The sequence below is a fragment of the Melanerpes formicivorus genome, unplaced genomic scaffold (genome assembly GCF_026170545.1).
Source record: "Melanerpes formicivorus ecotype bairdi unplaced genomic scaffold, bMelFor1.0.p_v2 SCAF_24, whole genome shotgun sequence".
NCBI classification, from domain to species: domain Eukaryota; kingdom Metazoa; phylum Chordata; class Aves; order Piciformes; family Picidae; genus Melanerpes; species Melanerpes formicivorus.
In genome coordinates, this window is record NW_027142376.1 from 4,355,787 (window position 1) to 4,381,139 (window position 25,353).

Genomic DNA, 25,353 nt, shown 5'->3' on the forward strand with positions numbered 1-25,353 from the left:
CCAGCCTGTTTTAATATATGGCTTCTCTAGGAGAGGGCAATACATCTATTCAAAGAGCAGTAGGTCAGTCCCTTAATGACTGCATGTCATCATCAGAAAATCACTCCCCATATTTCCCCCTTTCCTTTTCTCCCTTCTTAATTTCAAGCCACAGCTGGCACTTTCAGCTCTTAATTCCTGTAAGCAGTAACCCATCCCCTACTGTATTTTGATCTTATCATATTCATATTTTGTATTTACTCCACTATATTTATTGTCTGTGATCTGTGCTGTCTTTGAGTAGTCAAGTTTCACACACAAAATGAGGTCTAAGTAAAAAGTACCATTTATCCCCTTCTGTATATTAGTTTTCCCAAACTCCCTGAATCATTGGGGTAAAGTGAAAAACATGAGTGCAAACAGATGCTGCTGCAAAAGGGGGGAGATGATCTTCTGAAGCAGAACTGGGCTGGCAGCCTAAGCTGAACACTTTTCATCTAATTTTTTTTAATATGAAAGTGTCTTCTACAAGAATTATCCAAGTGACAGACCTATCTTGTCTCCATAAATGTGGGCAAACTTGGGTGATTTGAAGAGCAGACATGCGACAAGTGCTTCCTTTTTCTCTCTCTTTCTCTTTTTGTTTGGGTTTGGGTTTGTTGCAATTATGTTTTGAGTCTCTTGTTCACACCTCCAGCTCCTGAGCCAGATACACTGATTTTTCATTGTGAATGATGCCACACAGAACTGTAACACATCCTTGTATCTTTCAGTTAAGCAATATTTTTAATGGATATTCCTGTGTTTATTTTTCAGCATGTTTCCATGAGATTACAGACAGCATGTTTTAGTTAACAGTCCTCATAAAGTTGCTTAGTGCAAAATCCATTGGTTGGGTTTTCCTTAAAAAGGTTACTGTGTTAAAAAAATAGTTCACAAGATAAATGGTAGGTTATTCCATAGTCTAGAATGCATTAAAAGAATAAGGTCATGCATATGTCAGAGAACTCAATATTTACACATCTGTACAGTTACTGTCCTTTTCTATATACTATGGCTCTTGCCAGGCACTTACATTCAACTCTTACCACTCTGAGATCAAGTTCTCCAAGATAACATCATCTGAGAGGGCCTTGTTTTCCCTACCAGCACCCAGATTGATGTGTGATGGGCCCCCTTCTGCACGCCATTTCATAAAGCCTGCCTTCCATGGAGTTGGAGATGGGTACTACCATGACACAGTGCAGAACAAGACTGAGTGAACTCACTCACCTTTTCTAACTCCAAAATTCTGATGTGTTGAACTGCTGGTGTATATTGGCTAAGGCTGTACAATAGAGTGGCAGAGGAATTTCTTTCTGACCTGCAGATTATTCACAGTTGCCAGTCTTTCTCCTGTTCCTTCAGAAAAATAAGGAAGAGCCATGTTAGATGACTCCAGAAAATACCTCACCTTTCTCCCTGTTTCTTTTCAGAACCACTGGAAATGGAACATGGTGTTGGGAAAGCCTCTGTGTCCTCACAAAAAATACCCAGTCTAAAAGCCAAGTGTTTGCATTTTATCAACTGGATGCAATGTGACTCCTTCTCAGGTTTGCTTTGTCTTTAAAAACACAATAAGTAGCATTCAGAATAGATACCCATCTCCCACAGCCGATATCTATACCAGACACCCCTCCAGACAATGAAAGAGCAGAATGGTGAAAATGAGTCTTTCCACAGAGTTCATACAGAAGAAGTATTACATACATGGCTTCAGCTGCCAGAAGTACTACTGGCTGTGAATTAAAATTCAGTATCTTGGTCAGTTGGTGTTGTGTTCAGAAAAGCAGCCAACTTTATATAGGGTTCCCCTGGAAAGTGCTTCATTATTGTTTTGCTCTGTAATAAAAGCCTGTTCATCATAACACTTGAAATCAAAGGTGCTGTGACTCCTCTCCTGCTTATAGTCAGGGAAGAATGGCACTTACTTATTCTCTGAATTCCAGGCAGATGTCATGATTCAGTATGAGTGGCACTTCTTCACTAAGGCTAAAAAACACCTCCCAGAAACAGCATAATGATCCAACTTCTGTGGCTTGTTCAACTCACCGTGTTGAAGTACCTTAGTAACCACAGCAATGCTGTCCAGTAAAATATGGTTGCAAAGAGCCTTGCTTTTTAGGTATGTCAGGTAATCATTGGTTATGGTGGTTCATCCTGGTCAGCTTGGGCAGGTTCAAAATAAGGGAACAAACACCAAATGTGTGGTTGCTCCAGAAACATCCTTCTCTTTTCCTTCTGTCCCTCTTCCACTGAGAACAGACCAAGAAGGCCTGACCAGCCCTGCCATTACAACCAGGTAACGTAGAAATTAATCAATTAATTTATTATTAATGGGAGCAAAATGTAAAAGCGGAACAAACTGTAGATGCCCTACCCAGCACACTGTGTCCTGCTGATGTCTCTGAAAGACCCTTTGTGATGAAGCCAAATGGATTCCTTAGCTTTGAAAGGCTGAATATGCTGAACTGCAGATTCAAATCAGTGAGATCTTTCCTGTCTGCTATGTCCTTTTAGCGTTCTTTTTTCTCTTGTGCTTTCTGCACTGCTGGATTTTAGCATCTATGAGTCATACGATCCCTTTAGCATCAATATGGTTTTCCTCTGATTTCTAGCATCTCTGCCAGAAGACCCCTGGTTAGACTTTCTGCATTTCAATGTGCTGGTGGTGGTAGTGGTGGTAGCAGTGATGTCTGGGCTGACACCTTCCATTTAGTTTATAGACAGAATTTTTCTGCTGCCGTTTTTTGAAAAACCAGACAGCCAGTACAGCTGCAATCAGTAACAAGCAGAGCAGCAGCACAATTACTGCTATGATAGCACCTTTACTGGACTTGGAACAATCCCCTCCTTCACAAGGCTCAGAAGTGGGGGCGGGCTCTTCACCAAGGCCCTGGGTGAGATTTTCCCGCTCATCTAATTCCTGGGCTGACATGTCAGTAACGACATCTGGAGCTGGTGCCGTGGCTGCTGCCTGTGCTGGGTAGGCAGTTGTTTCTTTTGGCTCTGTAAACCGGCTGTGATCGAACGGGCTGACCATCACAGAGGTTTCTGACACGGACGTTTGTAAGCTGGTTATCTCCAGCAGCATTGTTGTACTGGGTTCCTGGGTCACAGGTTCCAGGGATGTAGTTGAGTGGTCCCACACAGCATCATCATAACTTCTGGTCATACTTAAGTTCTCCAAACCACTCACTGATGTAAGGGGTACCAGTGTCTCTTTGGCCCCTTCATCATCTGTCCCTGTTGTTGCTGCCACAATCTGTGTTAAACCTTCCTCTGGGGCTGGACTACCATTGCCTGATTTTCTTACTTCAATGTGATTGGGCTGGTCAGTTGTGAGGATGATGTCATCATCTATTCCCATTGAACCATCAACTTTATCCCCCTCCTCTTCATCATTGTCTACCACTTCTTGTGTTACTGGGTAGCCATCTAACCATGACTCATCAATAATGGCACCTGCATCTACTTCTGCCTTCGAATTGTTATTTGTGAGAAGGGGTCCGATGGGGAAATCCTGACTGTCATAAAACACTTTGGCACCAGGTTCATCATAAGCTGTCTTCCCTCCAATGTGGTTATCACCTTCAGCAAACTGTGCTTTAGTGGAATCCTCTGTCTCTTTTGCTGATTCAGGTGCACTGAAGGCCTCTGATGGGAACCAAAACAAGTTTTTTTGGCTTAGGAATGACACAGGGGACTCAGTTGGAGCCCTGATTCCTTTTTCAGAAGTATCTGTGTTCTGAGTAGCACCTATGGTACTTCCAGTTCTTCTTTCCTCTGTACTTTTGCTGAAGGAAAGTGGTTCTTGTTCCTGCCCCTTTTCCTCTTTGCCATTGATATGTTCTTTTTCAATAATAGGTATTGATGTATCATCAGGAAAGTTATCTTCATAGTCAATATGTGCCTCAGTTTCATCTAGGAACATAAAACAAAACAAACCAAAACATTTAATTTCTCCAGAAAAGATCTGGGCTCATTTGTTACAAGAAGCCAAGAAGAAAGTTGAAGCAAGGAGTGACTTTTAGGCTGTGTTTTTTATTCAGGGTTATTTTCTTGAAGAAGGAATGATTCACCATAAGCTGACAGCCAGAATCAAGTTTTTAAAACAAATCAAGACAGGTGTCAATGCTAACTGCTAATATCTTATATTTCCAGATTTAAAACTGTATATTCAAGCAAGAAATAGGTGTGGAGAGGAATGTGTAGCAAAAAATTAATTAATAATTGGACTTAAAAAAAAAAACCTCTGAGTTTTACAGCCAGCTGATTTTAAGGGATCACATTCAGTACCTGATGTTCAATTTTTTATCATTACACTATTTTCTGTTAGTAATGTTGGTGTTGCAGTGATACAGCACCTGGAGCCAGGTAAGCTGAATGGTATTTCTCACCCCATAAGAGGTCTTCAGAGCTGCACAAAGAAGACCCCACCACCAAAATGGACACTGAGTTCTGTTCACCTTCATTTGAAGAAAACGAGATACACTCAAGACTACAGTGATAGAAAACTTAAACCCTAACACCTAAATGTCAAAATAATACTGCCTGTAATCAGCTCTCAGGCTTCCAGTTTTAAGAAACTAAATGTTGCTGAACAGGGGAAAAAAAACACAATCCAAACCAACCCAACAAAAGAATAACTGAATGCCACAAAGGGACAGATTCATCAGAAAGTATGAGTTTGACTTAGAAAGACTCTCAATGCCTCAACAGACCTATCAGTCATAGCAAAACAGGCTTGATTGACTCAAAGCATAAAACCAAATGTTGGAACTTGAAGGATAGAATGCATTGTAATTTGTATTTATTCCACTCTTCTAAAGCCTTAGCTCAATGAATAATTTTCCAAACTAGACAGTGTGGTTGATTTTCAGCTCACACAAGTTTTACTCCATAGAAAGTTGATGTAATTACTGAGATTTATGCTGTCTAAAAGTCCTAGAAAATAGTGCCTTGGGATATGGAAAATAAAACAAACTGAATTGTGGTGTTCAGTCTTTCATGAAGACAGTGAAATGACCAACATGGCATGACACAGGAAACACAGATTAATAGGAGAAGCTGTAGTACAAATCAATGTATCCATAAAGCCTTATCTTTTTTAGCCTTTTTTACACTCAACCAAATTTGACTCACATTTTCATCTGGGGCCCACCTCAATTTCTGAATGAGTCACATTCTCCTTGGAGACTGCTTCCCAGACTTCTGGCAGAGCCATATTTGGTCTGCTCTTAAGAAAGATTAGAAATATTGTCAAACCAGCCTGACAAAAAAACACTTAGTGGTGACACAGCTCACACCGGCTTACTTTCTGCCAGAGCAGCTTAAGCCAGGTACCAGAACAGAATGAATATTAGCAACAGGTATTTTTCTTGGAATAGCATCTGTGTCTACCAGTAACCAAAGCAATTATGCTGAGGAAACCAAAATATGTGACATAACCTCTGTGAGAACTATCAAGGTGGAGAACTGGAGGTTCTCAGCAGGTCTTCCCATTTCATAGCAAAGGAATAGGGTGAGACAACACAACAGACAGGGGAATCTAGCTCTCAGAGTGGAAAGCCTACCAGTAGGACTCTCACTTTTCTAACTAAATGTAAAATATTTATCATCAGTATTTCAGATTTTGTTAATGACTCTGAAAACCAAAGCACTTTGCCAACCTATTTATGAAGCTCTGCATGACACTAGCCATCACTCTGTGGCACTAACAATAGCCACCAAATGCTAGCATACTTTTGTCCCTTGTCTCACTTTCACTAAAGAATTTTTTCTACTTCTTTGCACAGAAATGGGGCTTCAAGCAATTTGGCCCTCTTGCCACCCCGCTAAAAGCTGTTCTCTTCAATGCCTGCTTCGCCAAAGCCCAGTGTCTCTAAGGACAGCCTGTAGGTGTCTGTTAGGTACATATGAACTCAAACACCATAGAATTATAGAATTATTTCTGTCAGAAAAGACTTAAAATCATTGAGTCCAACCCCAACCTCACACCACCATGGACATTAAACCATGTCCTGAACTGCCATGTCTACACAGTTTTTTTAACACCTCCACTACTACCTCCCTTGGCAGCCTGTTCCAATGCCTTGACCACTCCTTCACTAAAGACATTTTTCCGTATATCCAACCTAGGCCTCCCCTGGCAGAATCTGAGATTTTCCTGCACCATAATGAGAGAACTCACCATTTACCAACTGTGATGGTAATTGTTTTATTTTTTGAGACGAGTCATCACACCAGTCACTTTACCTATATGTCTCCAGCACCTCTATTTTTGCCACTCATTTACTTTTCAGATTACAGTAATCCAACTGAGGATGAAACATTTCTTTTTACATTATGGTGTTCTAGTGCCTGCCTGCATATCCAGGAACAAAAATTACATTCATAAGTTTGTGTTGTTGTCTCCAGGCCTCTTCTTAGTAAGAAATATGAATGGGCAGCTGGTATTCTTATTGACCAGTATGGATCATTGGGGAATGCTTAACAACTGTACCAGCATGCTTTTTATGGAACTTGAAGCTCCTCCCCTGCAGTACCTCTCCTGCCACGTACTTTCAGCCCTTTAAAAGAAAATCCTATGGAGGCACATCAACAATGAGCACAAGCTCCTAGGAAAATATGTCTTCAGTCTATCAGAATATAGTAAGGGTTTGTTGAATCATCAATCAAGTCTCCATCAAGCCTCCTGTCATTGGGCCTGATCCTGTATGTACAGAAATGAATCGTTGCTTTCTTAATGCTCGGCTGAGGGAAGAAAAAGCCCATTGTAGTCTGAAGAGAGCCTGAGCATGGAGCTCATTATACACTGCTTGTCACCACATAAGGGAGTCTTGTTCCTTCTGACAATCAGATTGTGGCCCAAGTTGTAAAGCTGCTATAACGTATTTTCATATGCAGCCTCCCATATTTGTATAGTTTATAGCAAAGGCTATCGACATAACTAATGTTGGCTTATGGGGTGCCAGAATGAAAACAAGTATTGAGCTCTCTAAGCATCAAAGGAAATACAGACCCTTATTCCAAATCTTTGATTTATATGATCCTGAATTGACTTACACAGCAATAATACTCTAGTCTTTCTTTTGGGCCTCAGACCTTCCAACAGGGCTGGCACTCAGTGAGTTTGTGTTACCATGACAATATTTTAAGTCAGTCAGGAACTCCATTTTCCAGGAACAGATTGCACAACTTTTGTATTCCTTTTTGCTCACCTCTTCAGCACTTTCCTGAGCTTTCCAGCTCCCTGAATTTTAGTCTCAGTACTGAAGAACAACAACCAAAGTAGATTCAGCCCTACCACTTATCTAAATAGTTTAAACCTCTGCTAATGCACATTTTTAAAACAGCTAGCAACTGATTTAGAAATGATTGCATCTTCCTTCCTATTCAGGCAGGTGTGGTTTTAAGAAGAGACAGACGTTAAATTAGTTAGTCCAAGACCAAAATCTTTCTATATTTGGTCATTGTTTCATCTCACGTCTACCCTCTTTAGGCAGACTCAAGCTTTGATTCTCTATCTGAGGAACTGAGTCTGTAATGAGCATTTTACAGCCACAGATACTGAAATAGCATATTACCAAACATATGAAGCTCAATTAAAAGGTAAAATCCTTCTAATTTAGCCTTGTCTTTTCTGGGAAGTGTTGAGTCCTGAAGAGCTTTCATCTTCCACAACTTCTGATCCAAATGTGAAAACAGTGACCAAGCATAGACAGAAGCAAACTCCAAAAGCCTAGTTTTCCACAGTATAAGATCAGTTTAATTTTTCTTCTAGATAGCATATCGGCATCCGAGCTCTGTTTTGGTTGCTGCTGTTCTGGACAGCCATAAAGTGCAGTGCATATTTTGTAGATGCATTTTCGGAGTACAGGAAATTGAAATTTGATTCTACGTAGACTATCACCATAAACAATTCTACTGTACAAAAACATCTTTATTCAAAGAATCTTAAAGCAGTTTCAGGAAACATTAACAAGCCAGCATTTGTCTTAAAGAGTGGGAAGGCAAAGAGCACGCAGACCTTTTGTAGCCTTTGCCTAAGCTCAGCCAGATCTGTGAACTACAGCAGCAGGCCAAATTATCCGTTTGATTTGGATCCGACACTAAACTCATGTATCTCAAATCTGCCAGGCAGAAGTTGTGCTGCCTTTTGCAACAGCTACAAAAGAGGATGATTTTTGTTGTATCAGAAAGCTAGTTCATATAAATATAACCCATCACAATTTTTTAAACTAATTCAATTTGGCAGAATCAGTTCATGCCAGATCAATACTTTGTGCTCATCTAATACAACTGCTCGGTGACAGATCTGAAAAGAGAACCAAAGTTTGTCATAACGATTGTTTTGACATGCCACGGACACATTTTTTTGCTGGTTTTATTTGTTTGCCACAACTCTCCCACTGCACTCTCAGAAGAAAAAACCCAAAACATTCCAAGTCAGATCAAAAGCCAGAGACATTCTCTTTTACTCTCCCAATTAAAAAAATAAAAGAGAAATAATTGAATGTTTCTGGCTGCTCATCCTTACAGACCATGATAACATGAATCAGTACTATTCTTGACAACTCAGAAAGCAAAGTTTGAAGTAATGAGAATACCTAAACCAGGCAAAAGAGACCAAGAACTGCAGCTGAAGCTTTCAGAGGTGGCCAAACTTATCTAGATTCTCCTTACCCAGAAATCAGAAGTACGGTCCCCAGTGCAGAAAAAGACTAACTCTGAAGACACTAGACAGGTACCCAAGTGCTGACACTGCAGGGACTCTTTAGATGTGCTGAAGATAGGACTCTCCTGCCCCAAGCTTATAGTTGGAAAAACCCAAAGCAGTCAAGGGAAAAAGATAAATAGATTACATTCTTTCTAGCTAGTATTAGAGCATGGTTGTGACATGATTTTCCCAACCATCTCATCTACCTTCTCTTTGAGGAAGCTAACTCAAGGATGCAGCCTAATGCCAGGCAGACCTGAACCACCACTGAAATGTTAATATTAATGCTTCAGATATTGAACTTATGGCCCATTTGGAGAAAACCCCAGAAATGTCATTTAGCAACTGTTACTGTAGTCTCTGTGCCTGCAGGACAGCCACAGCATGACACATACATGTGTTCTTCCAGACCTTACCACAAATATATCTTCAGGATATATACCTTCAGGATATATTTTGTGAAACAAATGAGTTGCCTCCACTGCATAATAAACTGCATAACCCAGGTATCTCCCTCTTCTCTCCTTCAGGCTTGAATATCCCTGTGTTTTCAGCTAGAACACAGAATCTTTTCATGATGAGAAACTGCAGGCAACACTAAGTATACAGAGCCACATTTTCCTTACAAAGAATCTTGATTAAAAAATTATAGTTCCTTACCTGGTGTGTGCAATGTATGTTAGAGCCATTTGTAGTGTACTACTTTCTGAATTCCCAGCATGGTTTGCTGTATCCAGAATCCACTTAATATAACCCTGGAATGATTTTGGTCAGTTATGCCCACAGACAAATTTTGCCACGTATGTTGGATTACATGTCTATAGATACAAAGCATGTTTTTCATGTAATTGATGAATTTGCCAGCTGCATGGTTGTACCCTCACATCCTGAGGGCCAGAATGGACTGTTTCTCTTCTGGCAGGATCAAAATGAAGAGGGATGATGATCATAAAGCTACTTCAAAGAACACTTATGAGCTATATTTAGACACTGCTATAATGATAGTTCTTTGATGCCATATTTGCTCTGGGTGAGCAACTGGGAATGTAAAGCAGGCTCAATGCTTTTAGACAAAGGAAAAAAGCAAATGTTGCTGTCTGGTCTACCACCCTGCTTGGACAGGTGGGCATTAAAATGTGGCAGCTACCAAGCAGCACAGTGATGCACAGCTGTAACATCCGCAATTAGAACCACAGATCTCAGAGAACTTCAGGAAGCTGCATAAATGTTTATCCATCTTTCATGGATGGGATGGAATAAGTTGCAGAGAGTAGTGCAGTGACTTGCCCCTTGTCCTGTAGACAGTGCAAGGCCTTTTACCTTCCAATACTCTGATCCAAGAGTTCTCCCTATGGTCCAGTGATGGTTTAAAGGCATTGGGACCACTTCACATTTCCAGTTGCTCCCCCAGCATAGATGCACAACAAGGGAACCATATTGTCTTACCAGCCTCTAAACATAACACTTCCACTGAAGTGGCTTCACAACCATCTTTCCTCAGATATCAGCCAGTATATCCTCTGCCAACAGGGATACCAATACTCTGTTGAGTCCTATCATTCACAGGTTGCCCAGGGAGGTGGTGGAATCCTCATCCCTGGAAGTTTTTAAAGCCAGGCTGGATGTGGCTCTGAGCAACCTGATCCAGTGTGAGGTGTCCTTGCCCATGGCAGGGGGGTTGGAACTGGATGATCCTTGAGGTCCCTTCCAACCCTGAGAGTAATGTGATTCTGTGATTAATTTTTGTGATAGGAAAGCTATTCTCTTGCCTCAAAGCACTTAAAAAGCCCTTTGTGTGCTGACTTATGGAGTCCTTAATTGACAGTTCTTGTCCTTTCTTCTATGGCCCCCAAGTATCTGTCAGCTGTAAATCAGGTTTGTTTTAATTACGTTCCCTCCCTTTTGGTTATTTTTCACTGAAATCTTACTTTTTAAAAAATAATGAACCTCACTATCACACACTTCAGTCTTCCTATAAAGCTTCCTTTGTTAAAGAATTGTGATCAGGAGGGCTGAATATTTAATCACTAATTGAAGACATAATTGTAGTTTCTATCCCAGGTCCTCAAAGTATGTGAAGAACATTAATCAAAGGAAGCCACTCTGCATGAAGTCTACACTTGAATAATTTAAAAAATCATAATCCACACTATTGCATCTGCTCCCAAGTTCTAGTGCTGATGTTTGTGATTTTACAGCCACACTTTTCCTATTTCTTGTAAAAATATTTTTCTCCACGCCTCCCCCACCCTCCCCCCCGCTGCTGTGTGAAAGGCTCAGGCAAAACAGGGGAAACTGACTATTTATCTAGGGAAAACAGTGAAACACACACAACTTAAACTCTCTGATTCTTTTTCTTCCTTACACTGATGTAACAGAGTTTCATTTCTCTGTGTGGCAAGGTTAAAATTTTCAGTAACCTCAGGGAAAGAATGAAGTACCAGTTTGGTATGGGTTATAGGAGATTCAGACCCACTGGTTTATTTGATGTAGACACTAATTTTTCCTTCTCTCCCTCCATGTCTCTCCTCCACTCCCTACAATATCTCACTTAATCCTCTGAACTGCTGAAATAGTTCTGGAGTATGTTGGAATTTCCCTTCCCTTCCCTTCCCTTCCCTTCCCTTCCCTTCCCTTCCCTTCCCTTCCCTTCCCTTCCCTTCCCTTCCCTTCCCTTCCCTTCCCTTCCCTTCCCTTCCCTTCCCTTCCCTTCCCTTCCCTTCCCTTCCCTTCCCTTCCCTTCCCTTCCCTTCCCTTCCCTTCCCTTCCCTTCCCTTCCCTTCCCTTCCCTTCCCTTCCCTTCCCTTCCCTTCCCTTCCCTTCCCTTCCCTTCCCTTCCCTTCCCTTCCCTTCCCTTCCCTTCCCTTATAATTTCTTTTTTTCATTCCCCCCCTTTCTTTTCTTTTTCTCCTCTTCTTTTTTTAATTCCCTTTTTGCTTTTATGTCTCCACCATTTGGATGATTTTGCATAGCTGGTTTCCTGATCCACATTCGGGACCTGTTTCTACTAAGAATAAGTTTAACCAAATTTGACCTTTTCTCCACTGCCTGCTGGTATATGTTCAGGAGTAATAATAACTCCTTGCAAGTCCCTGGGCGTTACGGTATATGTTAGTTCTGAAATGGATATCCTAACTCCAGCCCGTGTAGGTAGCTCAGCTACCCAACAGCTGACCATTCCTTCGCTTAAAATTTCTCTGTTTTGCCAGAAATGGAATCCTGAAATTGTGATAGATCTCTAAAAGATAAATAATAAGATACTCTGATTATTCTTAATTATTAGAAGAATTCTGAGATTTATGCAACGAACATGAGAAAAAGCATGAGAGAGCAGAATTTGTATTGCATCTACACCTGAACCTATTATGCTATTTAGTTTATGTTTAAACAAGAGGAAAAGTAAAACTTTATTGCAGAGCTTATCTAACACATAAAGGTGGATGTTCTTGAAGGTTTAAATTCAGGAAGTGTCATTATTCTAATTTATCAGAGCCTTTACCTTTTTCATTTTATAAAACAAAAAAGCCTGACTTGTTGAGTCAAGTTATTTGGTAAGAAAATCCACTTTCATCCCTTTTAACGGAGTAAATATCAGGGTAGCTACTGTTGTGTTTGTAGACAAGAATTCAGAAAGTATTTATTGGGGCAAACTAAAAATAGTATCTTTTTTTCCCAAACTTTTCCATCATATTGCTTAACTCAAACTCTATTTCTTCCACTTTGTCATAGACTTCTTTTGCGATGCAGGCAGCTCTCCTAATTCACATAGGTCTTTAACTTTCCTAAGCTAATGAATAGAAGCACCATTTATCATTTATCATGGCCAGAAGTTAAAAAGCACTAAAACAATTAGTAGGAAAGGGCTAATAAAAGCTCAGATCAGTCAAACTATCTACGAGCCAGTGAACAAAGTCTGAGGCTTATAAGATGGACTGCTATTGTATTACCCATTTTTCATTTCCCCCCTCAAAATTCCAAGAACACCCAAAGGAATGCCAGCTCAATTCAATCTAGACAATCAAATGAAGTGGAGGGAGTTGTGTTTGTGTCTTCTGGAAAGGTACTGACCCCTGTCTCCATGTGGCCACAGTACCACCTCAGTATCTTGTCCTCTCTCTAAGAAGGATGTTCTCTTAGGGGCCTCAGCATGTAGCACCACAAGAACATGTAAGGCTGGGGACCTGGTGGTAAAGCCACAGTCAGTTCAGCACATCTATAGTAAGGAGAGATGCTCTTTGCATGCAGGCCATGCTTAGTGCATGCCTACAAAAAGACACCAGCTTTCTTCTGTGCTTGTTCTAAATTCCTTGAGGCAAGAACAAAGACCAAGTTTTCATTTCAGTAGCCTGGTGTGTAGCACCTCTGTGGCTTCATGTGAAAATAAACACAACAGAGGATGTACAAAACCCTCATTGTACACTCCATCTGGTAAACAATGTCTTTGGCTCACCAAGGCTGCCTGGGCAATGGATTTTGAGCTACCTCTGGTATTTCTTGTGAAGTCCCTAGTAATCCCTTTCCTTGAGCACACAAAGTGAGCACACTGAGAAGCTACAAACCTCATCCAGCCACAGAATGAGCACATGTAAGATTGCAATCAGCTGATTTCCATAAAGGGGCTGATTTTGGTATTAAATATGCAGAGGAAGATGAAGAATCTTCTCAAGGGCTTTTTTCCACGGAGTGAAAACTATGCTCAATTGGACTAGACCTTTAAAGTTCCCTTCCAACCCAAAGCACTCTTCACATCTATGATTCTACTGAGGAAAAAGAATAATGGAGGAAAAAGAAAAATGATCAAGAACTGGAAGTCAGAAGCTGAATGATAATCCTGGATAAGACTCAATAAATCCCTGCAATGGGGTTACTGGTTACAGGAAAAATAAGTACGGCATTAAAAAAAATTAAAAGAAATTCAAATAGCTTCTTCTACCCAGAAAGAAACTTTATGCACATGAGTATGAATGAATTATCCTCTCCTGTGGCTCACTGGAAACGTCTGCTAGTAGGATTGTAAAAGCCCTGTGGGGCCAGCTGAGAGATGCTATTCACCAAGAACTTCACTGTGACTGCACATACCCTGGAAGCCTGAAATGATCTCAGCTGGGCTGATGGGAGGCTGTGACCTCCCCGAGGGGCGCCCTGCATCCTGGGTTAGCTTACCTTTGACACAGGCCTGAACCTGCCCGTACCACTCCCCACAGGAGTCGCAGAGCAGTGTGAATGCTGTCTCTTTATTGCCCATGATGTAGCCCTGGGCACAGACATAGAGCAGCTCATCCCCCATCTCAAAGCCAGTGTGGCCATGCAGGATGGTGTGGGGGAAGGACGGTGGGTCTCCGCAGGGCTTGTCTGAAAGGGAAAAGCAAATCAGATTGTAGAGACTTTGCAAAGGTCTTTAAATGCAGTACAAATTCCACAGAACTCATGCAGCTCATCTGATCTATGCCCTTACCCTTCTTCATAACTATTTTCAGCTGTAATTGGGAAGGTCTGTGGTCTGTTGGGCTGTGATGTGATAACTGTGATGTTATTGATGTGTAACGACAATGAATCTAGAGAAGCCCTGTTTCCACCAAGTCGGCCCAGGACATGAAGCTACAGTTACCTTCTCTGCCTGCTTCTGTAAAGACTAAAAAAGGTTTGGTAGGTTAGGACTGGAAAGCAAAAGCTTGGATGCAGTGATTTTTCTTAACTGCAGAAAAGCTTGTGAAATTGTTTAAATCTGGCACTTTAATGTCTGCTGTACTGGAGCAAGAAAGCAGAGGCTGAGCAGTGACCCAGTCCACGTTCACAGAAAGAAAAGTTGCAGGTGGACATCAGCAGTTTTTCAAACTATGCCTAATATCTTCTAGTCTTTCTCAAAATCAAAGTGGTTCTTCACAGATACTCAAATTCCAACCGAATCACAGAGAACTGCAGAATGGTGGGGATTGAAAGGGACCTCTGGGGATCATCTACTCAAACCTTGCTGCTAAAGCAGGGTCACCTAAGGCAGGCCACACAGATTTTGGAAGTCTCTCTAGGCAGCCTCTTCCAGTGCTCTGTTACCCTCAAAGTAAAGAACTTCTCCCTTATATTCAGGATGAACTTTCTGGTTTCTAGTTTTTGCCTGTTGCCCCTTGTCTTACTGAACATCACTTGCTCCTTATTTTAGGTTAGAGACCCTAAAATAACTGGTGACTTATGCTCCTCAACTTAACACCTCCCAGGGATAGCATAGTTCTGATCTCTGTAAGAATCTAAGCAGCTAAATTCATCAGGATGTAAAATCTAACAACATGTTTAATAATATTTCTGCTGACAACACTAAAAGCCAAGAGACCAAAACTGCTATAAACAATAACAAAATTGATCTGCATTTTCTGTTGCACAAAAGGACTGAGAGGAGGCAGACAGACAGCTGCCAACACAGTGCAAACTGAATTTTAACTCTCTTTTTTCAGGTTTGAAGAACCTCAGCTATTGGCAACAAATGAATCAAGATCTTCTAGGGAACGCCCAGGCATTGCAGTTTTTCTTCTCCTAAAGGTCTCCCAGAAGTGCTCTTCAAGAAAGGTTCGCCCTGTCTCCTTTTTCTCCAGATGTTTTACAATCCCTTTTGGAATAAGGATTCAATTCTGATGGTCACAGAAAAGTAAAACAACAACCAAACCACATGCCCTGTAATGCATGAACATGATTTAACCAGGAACCACAAGGACAAAGCATGCAGTGTTGGTGAAGATAAACATTTCTATATTCTTTCTTAAATCTGGGACTTTTTTCCCCCAGTGGTTCTAGAGTCCTTATTGACTGTGGAAGGAAAACAACATTTCTGCTTGCAGACATAACTGAAGAATCACATCTGCTTTTGTCCTGATACAGAACAACCAAAAAAGAGAAGGCTAATAGGTAATAGCTCAGGAGATTTGGTAATTGAATGAGATAAGGGGAACTTAGGGCCAAGTCTGTGTTCTAACTTCAATCTCTCCTATTGAAACCAAACTGTCTTGGTACTAAAACCTAATTACTTAGTTGGCTCAACAAGGATTATATTCCTCGGAAAGGCGTTTGTTTGAAAGCTGAAAAAGTGACCTCCAAGACAATGTTCCTAAACATGCAAAAGGAGAAGCCTCTTCAGAGAGCATCCTTGCTGTTTGTTAGAGTCTGCTTTTGGGACAACATCAGCATGAAGTCTTGCAAACAGCATTCCCACTGACACCAGTTCACATTCAGGGTTTTCCAAGGCAATAGTTTTGACAGAAAAGCTTCTTCCAGGCTACTTTCTGCAAAAGCTCAGACTTTCCTGCTTGTGCCCTACGGACATTCTGCAAGATCTTTGTGAGTCCCAGCAGCAGCTTTTCTCATCATCTACCCAGTTCTGTCCCAGCATAGGTAGATGCTTGTTTGTTTGGAGATGTGACGTATTTAAATTGCCAGTAGCTTACCTTGCAGTGAAATGAAAATCCTATGATAAACACCCACGCTCTGTGAAAGTTCTTTTGGATGAGGCTGTTAGAAATGCTCCAACAGACCTTGCTAACCACTTGTCAATGAAGTATGCTGAAAAACATCTGCCACTAATTTAGGGGACACACTACTGAAGTCAAAATTTTGAAGGCTATTCTCCATACTGTACACATACACATATACTGTCTAACACCTTCAGAAGCTGGTGGGAGTTATGAACACACACACCGACAGAAAAAACAAGCTCTGGAGGCTACACAAAGCTCAGTTTATGTACAGGCTCATGGAGACCTGGCACCTGAGCAAATGAGGAGCAGTTAGCAGCTAATGCCTTTCCTGTAAACTGGTTGGATGAATAGAGATTGATGTGGATGAAAGGAATAAAAAAATATTTGATTGCCTCGTAGCAAGGATACAGATCCCTGCAGTTCATGTGCTTTATTTATCTAGCTACTTCCATCAGTACAAATGGGAGCTGTGTATCTGCTCCAAGGAAAGTATTAATCCCAAGGATGTATGGGACAATTATATCTCAGAGAGTATTCTTATCTACAAAGCCTCGCTTCTTAATCCTGTGGCCAGAGGAAGCAGGAAAAGCAACACATACATTAGTTAAATACAGCAAACACGTTCAAAAAGCACATTATAACCTTCCAGGAAAGAAGAAAGCTGAAGGGAGCCTTACTGTAAAACTGGGTATGTGGTAAGGGAGATTTATGAGATCCTGAAGGAGAGCTGACTGATGTGTGGATAGGAAAAATACACCTGGGGAGTTTGAAGATGTTCATGGATGAACATCTGGGGAACATTTGATGCTTTCACAGGAGACTTGGTAAGGTCATGTCTCCACTGCAGAGCACACTAAGTGACAGCTGGGCAAGAACAAGTGAAACCTGTACCCCGCAAAGGCATACTCGAGTTCCTGTATCTATTTTGCTGCTGTCCTCTCCTCTAACAGACGTACAGGAATTTTCCAGGTTGCAGCATCTGACAGCTTTCTCATCCTGCTGCAGTCTCAGTTGCTATGACAATTCCTGCTCAGCCCTTTGCCAACCCTGTTCTTTCTGGTATGTGTATGGAAGTGACACTGGCACAGCAGCTCAGCAAATAGAGCACTCCTGGGGACAGGCTTCAGATTTTTGTCTGTGGCTTTTGTACCAGGAGATGGCAAAGCATGGGCTGTTTGGAACAACAGCTTGGGCTCAGTGCTGGCATTCAAGCCATTTTCTTGCTGGAACAGAGGAGGCAGCTCTGGGCCATGAGGTGGGACAGAGAGTGTATTGGCAGCAGCTTGTCATGTAGGGGAACAGTAGTGCTCTTTGTTAAGGCAGCCACAGGGATTGCCTAGACTGGTGATGCTCCTAGATGAGGACTGGTCTCCTCCAGTGCTGAACTGTTTCTGGAGTACTGCTTTGCCCCTCATTTATCCTCCCACAAACCAGCATATTTTCCTAGCGCTTGCTAAAAATGAGTCCAGTACACCAGCCTGATGGGCTTGATACTTAGGTCCCATCCAGCAGATCCTGTGCTCTGCCTGCTTGTGTGCAAGATCACATCTCAAACCTGGAAACTTGGAGCAAGTTTCTGGATATTGTGAGGCTTTGCCACATATTGACAGTGAATTCAAACACCTATAGGTGGACTTCAGCGAACATCAATGGATTAGGCTACATAGCAAGACAGCACAGTACAGATAGAAAGCAATGTTGAAATGCGCAGGAGATCTTCATGTCAGCAGTAGTTTGGTACAGACTGTCTCCTGGAGTGAAAATTACCCCTAACACAATATAAATGGGTTGAAATCAGGATAGACAACATCTGACAACAGGATGGGAATAAGTGGCACAGCAAAGATGTACGAGTTGAGTGTAGATGTGTTGGGGCAAGGAATGACTCTGGTTACAGACCTTTGAGAGACTTAGCAACTCCTTTTTTTTACAAGGTGCTGAAGATGCCTCTTGCTAATTGAGTCAGTACATTCAGCATTGGTTGGCCCCTCTAAAGGGTAACTTTGACTCCAAACCATGGGTGGAAAGGATTTGTGACAAATGATTTCTGGCAGAGTTGACACAAGTCACTTTAACAACACAGCACCCCTCCTCCCCAGTCCAGACTTGAAGCATAGCATCAGTTTGTAAAGGCTTTTTAGAGATGTATTCATAAAACACTGCTTATAGAAAAGAGTGCCTCAGATCAATGCAAACCCCCACCAACATGGGAAAAAAGTAAACTTCAGCTTCTACGCCACCTGGCAGAACTGGGAATCCACTGAAATCTGATTATCTACAACTGCTGCCTTTAACTGTGCACCATGCTCAGAAAGCTGACATGAAACATCCCCTGCTACAACTGTCTCATTCAGCAGAGTTTTTCCAGAGAGACCACTGGAATTTATAGGATGTCATCTCATCGTTAAGAAGTTGGAAAATGCAACTCTTAATTCTCAGCCCTGTGAAAGAGTAGTGTGCTTGTTTTTCTTCTTGATTGCAGAGACACTAAAGCCTATGGAATTTTGCTTTTTGGATAAAAGCACTGAGCACAAATAGAGTACAAAGAACCAAAACTCAGTCAGTCACAGCCAACATAAGTCCTGTTTGTAAGCCACCAATTTTAGGATGTCAATACCTCCTTCAACAGGGCTCGTAACAATGTATTGGTTTAAATGACATCACCAGGTAGCTGGAAATTCACTGTCCACTATCTGGAAAAGCTACAGCAATGAAAAAATGAAAAGCTGCATCTCTACAGCAAAGGATGGTAAAGACAAAGAAACACTTCAAATATCACATAAAGCAAATGGCAGTTTGATTGCTCTTGGAGGCTGCTTTTAATATATTCAGAATACACTAATTTATTTGTTTCTGTTTTAAAAGGCAAACTGAAATATGTAACCATCAATCCTTAATGGTATCTGGAGCCAGCAGTTGTGCTTAACAAAGTTTGATTTGCATTTACACTGTATGCTGGTGATGCTGGTGTAAGTTTCTGCCTGTTTAGTTTTTCTATAGTGACAGCAAATCAAAGCCTTATGGAACAGAGATTGATCTTGTTGCCTGTCAATGTCAGTGGGTCACCAAAAGACAGAACAAATAAAAGCTGGGAGCTATCAAGAGAGAGATCTTTCCTTTGTTGCTTAAAAACTCTCTGATCTCAGCAGCTCCAAAGCTGGTGGTACAGAGTTGTCTTCCTGTCTCTAATGGCTGCATAAAACATTTGTTTACAAGGAACTGAGAAGACACATTTCTCCCTACTGCCAAACCTGCAGCTATACTCCACAACATTCATAAAACATCACAGCTACATCTTTCCCTGTCAGGCATAACTCCTAGTACTGATGCCCTGGAAAACACAACTCTTAGTATCAAATATTGCTGCAATTCCTCTGTGTATTCAGAACAAGATCTGTTTCAGAAACCGAGAGAGAAAAAATATCTCACTCTTCAGGATTTTTATTTGCAAAGACCTAACCCTCCTCATGTACTCAGAGCTCTTGCTAGCCTCTGGCCACTGCTGAGGTGTGCTGAGGTGTATGCTGAAACAATTTGACTAAACCTGTTCACATGCTAAATGTTAATTGACTAAAGACTGATTAGAAATTAGGGCTTAAGAAGGGCTTAAGAAGGGAATTTTGAGATGGAAACTTTCATGGTGGTGCAATAGGGTGCCATATTGGTGATGAATGGTGCCACATCTAGCTGGTGGCTAGTCACTAGTGGTGGGTTCCAGGGATCAGTGCTGGGCCACATGCTCTTTAACATCTTTATTGATGATCTGGATGAGGGCATTGAGTCGATCATCAGTAAATTTGCGGATGACACCAAGTTGGGGGCAGGAGTTGATCTGCTGGAGGGTAGAGAGGCTCTGCAGAGAGACCTCGACAGGCTGGACAGATGGGCAGAGTCCAAGGGCATGAGATTGAACACATCCAAGTGCCAGGCTCTGCACATTGGCCACAACAACCCCATGCAGAGCTACAGGCTGGGGGCAGAGTGGCTGGAGAGCAGCCAGGCAGAGAGGGACCTGGGGGTACTGGTTGATGGTAGGCTGAACATGAGCCTGCAGTGTGCCCAGGCAGCCGGGAGGGCCAATGGCATCCTGGCCTGCATCAGAAACAGTGTGGCCAGCAGGAGCAGGGAGGTCATTCTGCCTCTGTACACTGCACTGGTTAGGCCACACCTCGAGTTCTGTGTCCAGTTCTGGGCCCCTCAGTTTAGGAAGGAGGTTGACTTGCTGGAGTGTGTCCAGAGAAGGGCAACAAAGTTGGTGAGGGGTTTGGAACACAAGCCCTGTGAGGAGAGGCTGAGGGAGCTGGGGCTGCTTAGCCTGGAGAAGAGGAGACTCAGGGGCGACCTTATTGCTGTCTACAACTACCTGAAGGGAGGTTGTAGACAGGCAGAGGTTGGTCTCTTCTCCCAGGCAGCCAGCACCAGAACAAGAGGACACAGTCTCAGGCTGTTCCAGGGGAGGTTTAGGAGGTTAGAAAGACGTTCTACACAGAGAGAGTGATTGCCCATTGGAATGGGCTGCCCAGGGAGGTGGTGGAGTCACCACCACTGGGGGTGTTCAGGAGGAGACTGGATAGGGTGCTTGGTTGCATGGTTTAGTGATTAGGTGGTGTTGGATGATAGGTTGGCCACGATGATCTTGAAGCTCTCTTCCAACCTGGTCTGGTCTGGTCTGGTCTGGTCTATTCTATTCTATTCTATTCTATTCTATTCTATTCTATTCTATTCCCTTTGCACAAGTTTAAGAACTCAAAACAGGGTTGCGAAGAGCTGTCAATTTATCCTCTGAAGAAAAGGCTGATGTGACTGTTCCCTCTGTCTGTCCTAAACCTGCCAGTCTCTCTGAGCCTTTGGATGACCTCAGCCAAGCCTGACAAAAGGAAAGTGCAGCACTTTGTTAAGATGAGTTTAAAAGAGGAAAGATCCAAAGCCAAGCATCTTTTCTGTCGGGATGGGCATGGGTGAGGCCCAGCTCTGGCCTATCCCCACAAGCAGTGCTGGCCAGACAGTTGGCATCACATACTGGTGAGCAAACCAGCATAGTCCTACTTCTAGAGCAGCAGCTGCCCAGCCAGCCTTGCCAAGACATAGCAAGGCAGGGAGATGACAGGGAGAGGGTAAGGAACAGTGGAGAAAGAACGAGGTAAATTTCCTATAGGAGTGAAGGTTATTGGTTGGATGGAAAAAGCAGAAATGAAAAGGCTTGCAGTTGTTGTGGGGGATGCATTGTTGTGGGGCAGAGGTCTCAGTGTAAGTAACCTGGGATCTATCATTTCTAGCAGGGCAAAACAATTTGCCTTTTCTTCTTAATTTCATTGCATAGGTCTTAATGCTTAGGTATTGCTGACTTATAGTTGAAATTGTATTAATGTCCACTTTCCTAAAAATAAAAAATACTTGGGAGGTTCCAGGTAAGAACCATTGCATTGATCATAACTTAGAGATGTAGCTATTAGCCATATGTACAAAACAGGTACGCTGTGGCTGAGGCTATTGTAAAGGATTTGCTCTTGCTGCTTCTTACTGGATATGGTTGGACTTGATCTTAAACGTCTTTTCCAATTAATTCTATGATTCTGTGATTTACTTCCCAAAACTGAAAGCAGCATTGCTGAGGTGAAAGTTGTGCTTTCATCAGTCAAAAGGTTTGTGTGTTACTGTGTACTACATTTGCATGTTAAGGGTCTTGCCTTTCTGAACTCTGCTCTTTTCATACCAACTATACAGTAGGCTCTGCCACTCTACCTCACCTAAACATTGCTATTTGAACACTGACTCTGCATCCAGATTTTTTGATATGTTCAAAGAAGAGGGGACCTTCCTGTCATCCAGAAATGTTTTTGTGTGAAAGCACATTGCATGATCATCGCATTCTGCCATCAGGAAATTCCCTGACTTGTACAAAAGAAGTTGTTCATCAATTTTGTCTTCTTTGCAAAGATCTGAATTTGCCCCTGAGTTTAACTCTGCGGTTTCCAAGTCCAGAGCAGCACTCCTTCCCAACAAGCACTGTCAGACTATGCCCGTATCTTCACTTTAGCCACTTTACTGTGCTCAGTAACCAGATGCAAAGGGCAAGGTTCGACATCTACGTGGAAGCTCAGACACAGAAGGTGGAGACACACAGGGGAGCACAAGGGCACAATGGAACAATAGTGGCATGAGCCATGATTTCAGCGTCCCACAGCTGTCCCAACCCACTGCAAGGTTTTTCTCAGCGCGGGGGTGGGGTGGGGGAATGACAAAAGAGATTTGAATGAAGACAATGAGAGAGTTTTGTAGATGTTTACTGGGAGATGCTCCTATTTGTGAGCAGCAGCATGGAGGAAAGCACAAAGGTGCTTGTGTGACCACATTAGCAACTGGGTGACAGAGCTGGCATCACTCATAGAGGCACGGAGCCTGGAGCTGCTATCATAAGGGTGACTTGAGAGGATGGTCAGCCAATCTCTGTGATTTTTTTAATACCTGGGTGCACATCAAATATGCATCACCTCTGCCACGTTTCACTGCAACCATATTTTCATTCCCACTGCTGTTTATCAAAATGCTTTCCTGTGCTGTGAACTTTTATTTCCCAGTAAATGCCATCTGCTTGTTCCTGCTTTTCTCAGAATTGAGATGTGAAACATCACTGTGGACATCATCAATCTGTTTCAGGGGCTCCCAGACTTCTTTACACAATCCTGCCTATTGGTAACAATTCAGTTTTTTACTGCAGAATCTATCTTTGCTTGTAGGTTACAGCATTTGAATATCTAAAAGTTTAAGCATCAACATAAACTGGAAATATATAGATTTTCAGAATCATCCAAGGGCAAGGGCCCTAGCAGGCTGGTCTGCACTTGTTAACAAAACAAGAACAACAACAACAACCCAAAACAAAAATAAAATGTAGGCAATGAAGTTTGTATGCAAAATGATCCCATGAAATGTTCTATACTGATACATATGCAACAGTGTGGTGCTTTGCAGTTGGAAGCCAGCTTCCTCGGTTGTATTTAACCATGGTGCTGAGTTTGGGAAATGCTTTAGGCATCTCCAGTTATGCTGGTGTCAGATAGAGTCTTTTCTATAAAGGTTGTCCTATGAACACCAAAATGGGTTCTTCCAGGTCAGTAGTGCTGCTTGAACTTGCAAAAACTGCAGCAAAGACAAAGTTACTGCAATTTATCTTCTGCCACCAATGTTTTTGCAGCAGTTGGCTCACTTCATGGGCAATTACTGTAAAGACTGATTCCTTAACACTCTCTCTTTGCCTCTCAGCATAGAAAAATTGAGGGCAAAACTTTTAGTGTTGCAAGAGAGATGACTCTGCATTACTTCAATAGTGTATTAGTGCTGACCTTCATCCTTTACACAAAAAGCATCATATTGGTCATTCACAAAGCGATTGGTTTCAATTTTAACATCAATGGCTTTCACGCTCTGCTGTTTGCTGCCCGTCTTTCTGCATATAATTGTCCTAAAATAAAGAAGAAGAAGAAAAAACCAGTCAGAAATCTTCTGAAGTTGTACATGCAGATGAAATTTGGAGATCTTTTATCACAGCCATCAGGCTTTAGCCTTGGCTTAACTGTTTTAGTTGGCACACAAAGCATTAGTGTGGGATGATCCATGGAAAAAGCTAAGCAAGAATTAGCAGTAATTAAAAAGTTGATCGCTGTAGCTCAATTCAAGGCATAGGAAACATTAAAGAATATTTATCTGTTATAATCTGTAATGCTTCCAAACATCGGACCAAGTCCCAGAGTATCTGAGGCCATATTCAGCTCTCACATTCCAGCAATACAGATATCCACCAATGGCACCTGCATAAGAACTAACAGAAAACTCAAGATTTGGTCTGAAAGATTATATATCATTGTCATTTTACATTGAAAGGCCATTAATGTCACATAGTCAGCTGCCCAAAAGCTAACACAGGCAAACTCAGAAAATTCATCTGCAGTTCTTGGAAGAAAAACTGTTGCTTTTTTTAAACAGCAATTCCACCCTCTTGTGTAAACTGATTTTTTTCTGGTTTGATACCCATCAGTGCCTAATTCATCCTGTGGTGCTTTGCAGGCTTGAACAAAGGCAATAAATCTGTATTTACATTCACAACTCCGTAGCACGGAACATGAAGGAAGAGATTACTAATTATCTCTTCTCTCAGCTGTACTGGCGGCTTCAAACTGACAAATAGAAGACAGTTTGTTGTAGAAAACACTGCTTGTACTGTCACACTGAAGGTCACAAAGGCTGGGAACACGAATTCAGCCCAAATTTTTGCAGCTGGATATTAGTGGTGTGGGGTTTATTTTTTGTGGACAGCAGATTTGCAAAGTGTTGCACGGTCAGCTCCTCCAGTGAAAGCAAGGGAAAAGTGCTTTGCACAGAGGAATCCTTCCAGGGGAGGAAATTGATCATGTTGTATTGTGCAATGGTTGAACTAATTTTGCCATCAGTCCCGCACTCAATTTGAGGAATAAAACAAATATTGGCTAACTGCCCATTCACTGAGCACGGAAAAGAAGCAGTGGGACCCCAGCTCATGCACTTAAATATACTTAATGATTCATAGAAGTGGGCTGAGTTATGATTGCACAAGGTACCTCCATTCTGGCAAGGGTTGGCTTTTAGGCAGCAAACAGACAACTTTAGTGTTCTTTCAATGTAAACATATGAAAATGACATGAAGCAAGCCACGTGGTGGGGGTCATGCATACCTACCAGAATGGTTCCTACCATGCTTCTGCTCTGCAAAACATGATGCCAGGCCCTACTGAGAGCCCCTTTACAATTTCAAATCAAATATGTTTCTTTTGTTAGGAAAACACTCCTTGATTTTTTGGAGGTCACCTGCAGGACAGTTTTGTCCATATAACTTTAAAATCAAATTCTCTTTGAACTTAATGCACTTAAAGTCTAGGTCAGTAATCAGGCAACTAGAGATAAGTGACCTTATCTAGCAAAGAGAGCTAAGCTGGCTGGGAAAATCAAGCCATCAATTAGGAGATGTTTGTATGTACTCACACATTGTTCCACTAGGTTTAACAAGGCCTAAGTGAATGAACAGTTATGCCTCCATTCAAAAAGTGACTTAGCAACCTTAGTCTTTCCAATAATCCATCACTCACTCAGGTACCTTGATGAGTTAAGCATTGCAGCACT

The 25,353-nt window shown here is 41.9% G+C and overlaps 1 protein-coding gene across 1 annotated transcript in view; it reads right to left on the minus strand.

Moving 5' to 3' along the window:
- Positions 1 to 506: 506 nt before the first annotated feature.
- SUSD5 (sushi domain containing 5) overlaps positions 507 to 25,353 on the minus strand; it is a 47,490-nt gene continuing 22,643 nt past the window's right edge. The window contains exons 3-5 of the mRNA XM_068152638.1: positions 23,544 to 23,662; positions 13,904 to 14,092; positions 507 to 3,942 (exon numbers count right to left, since the gene is read on the minus strand). Coding sequence (XP_068008739.1) covers positions 2,660 to 3,942; positions 13,904 to 14,092; positions 23,544 to 23,662 — 1,591 coding nt within the window. The 3' untranslated portion in view covers positions 507 to 2,659. The remainder of the gene's footprint in view (positions 3,943 to 13,903; positions 14,093 to 23,543; positions 23,663 to 25,353) is intronic.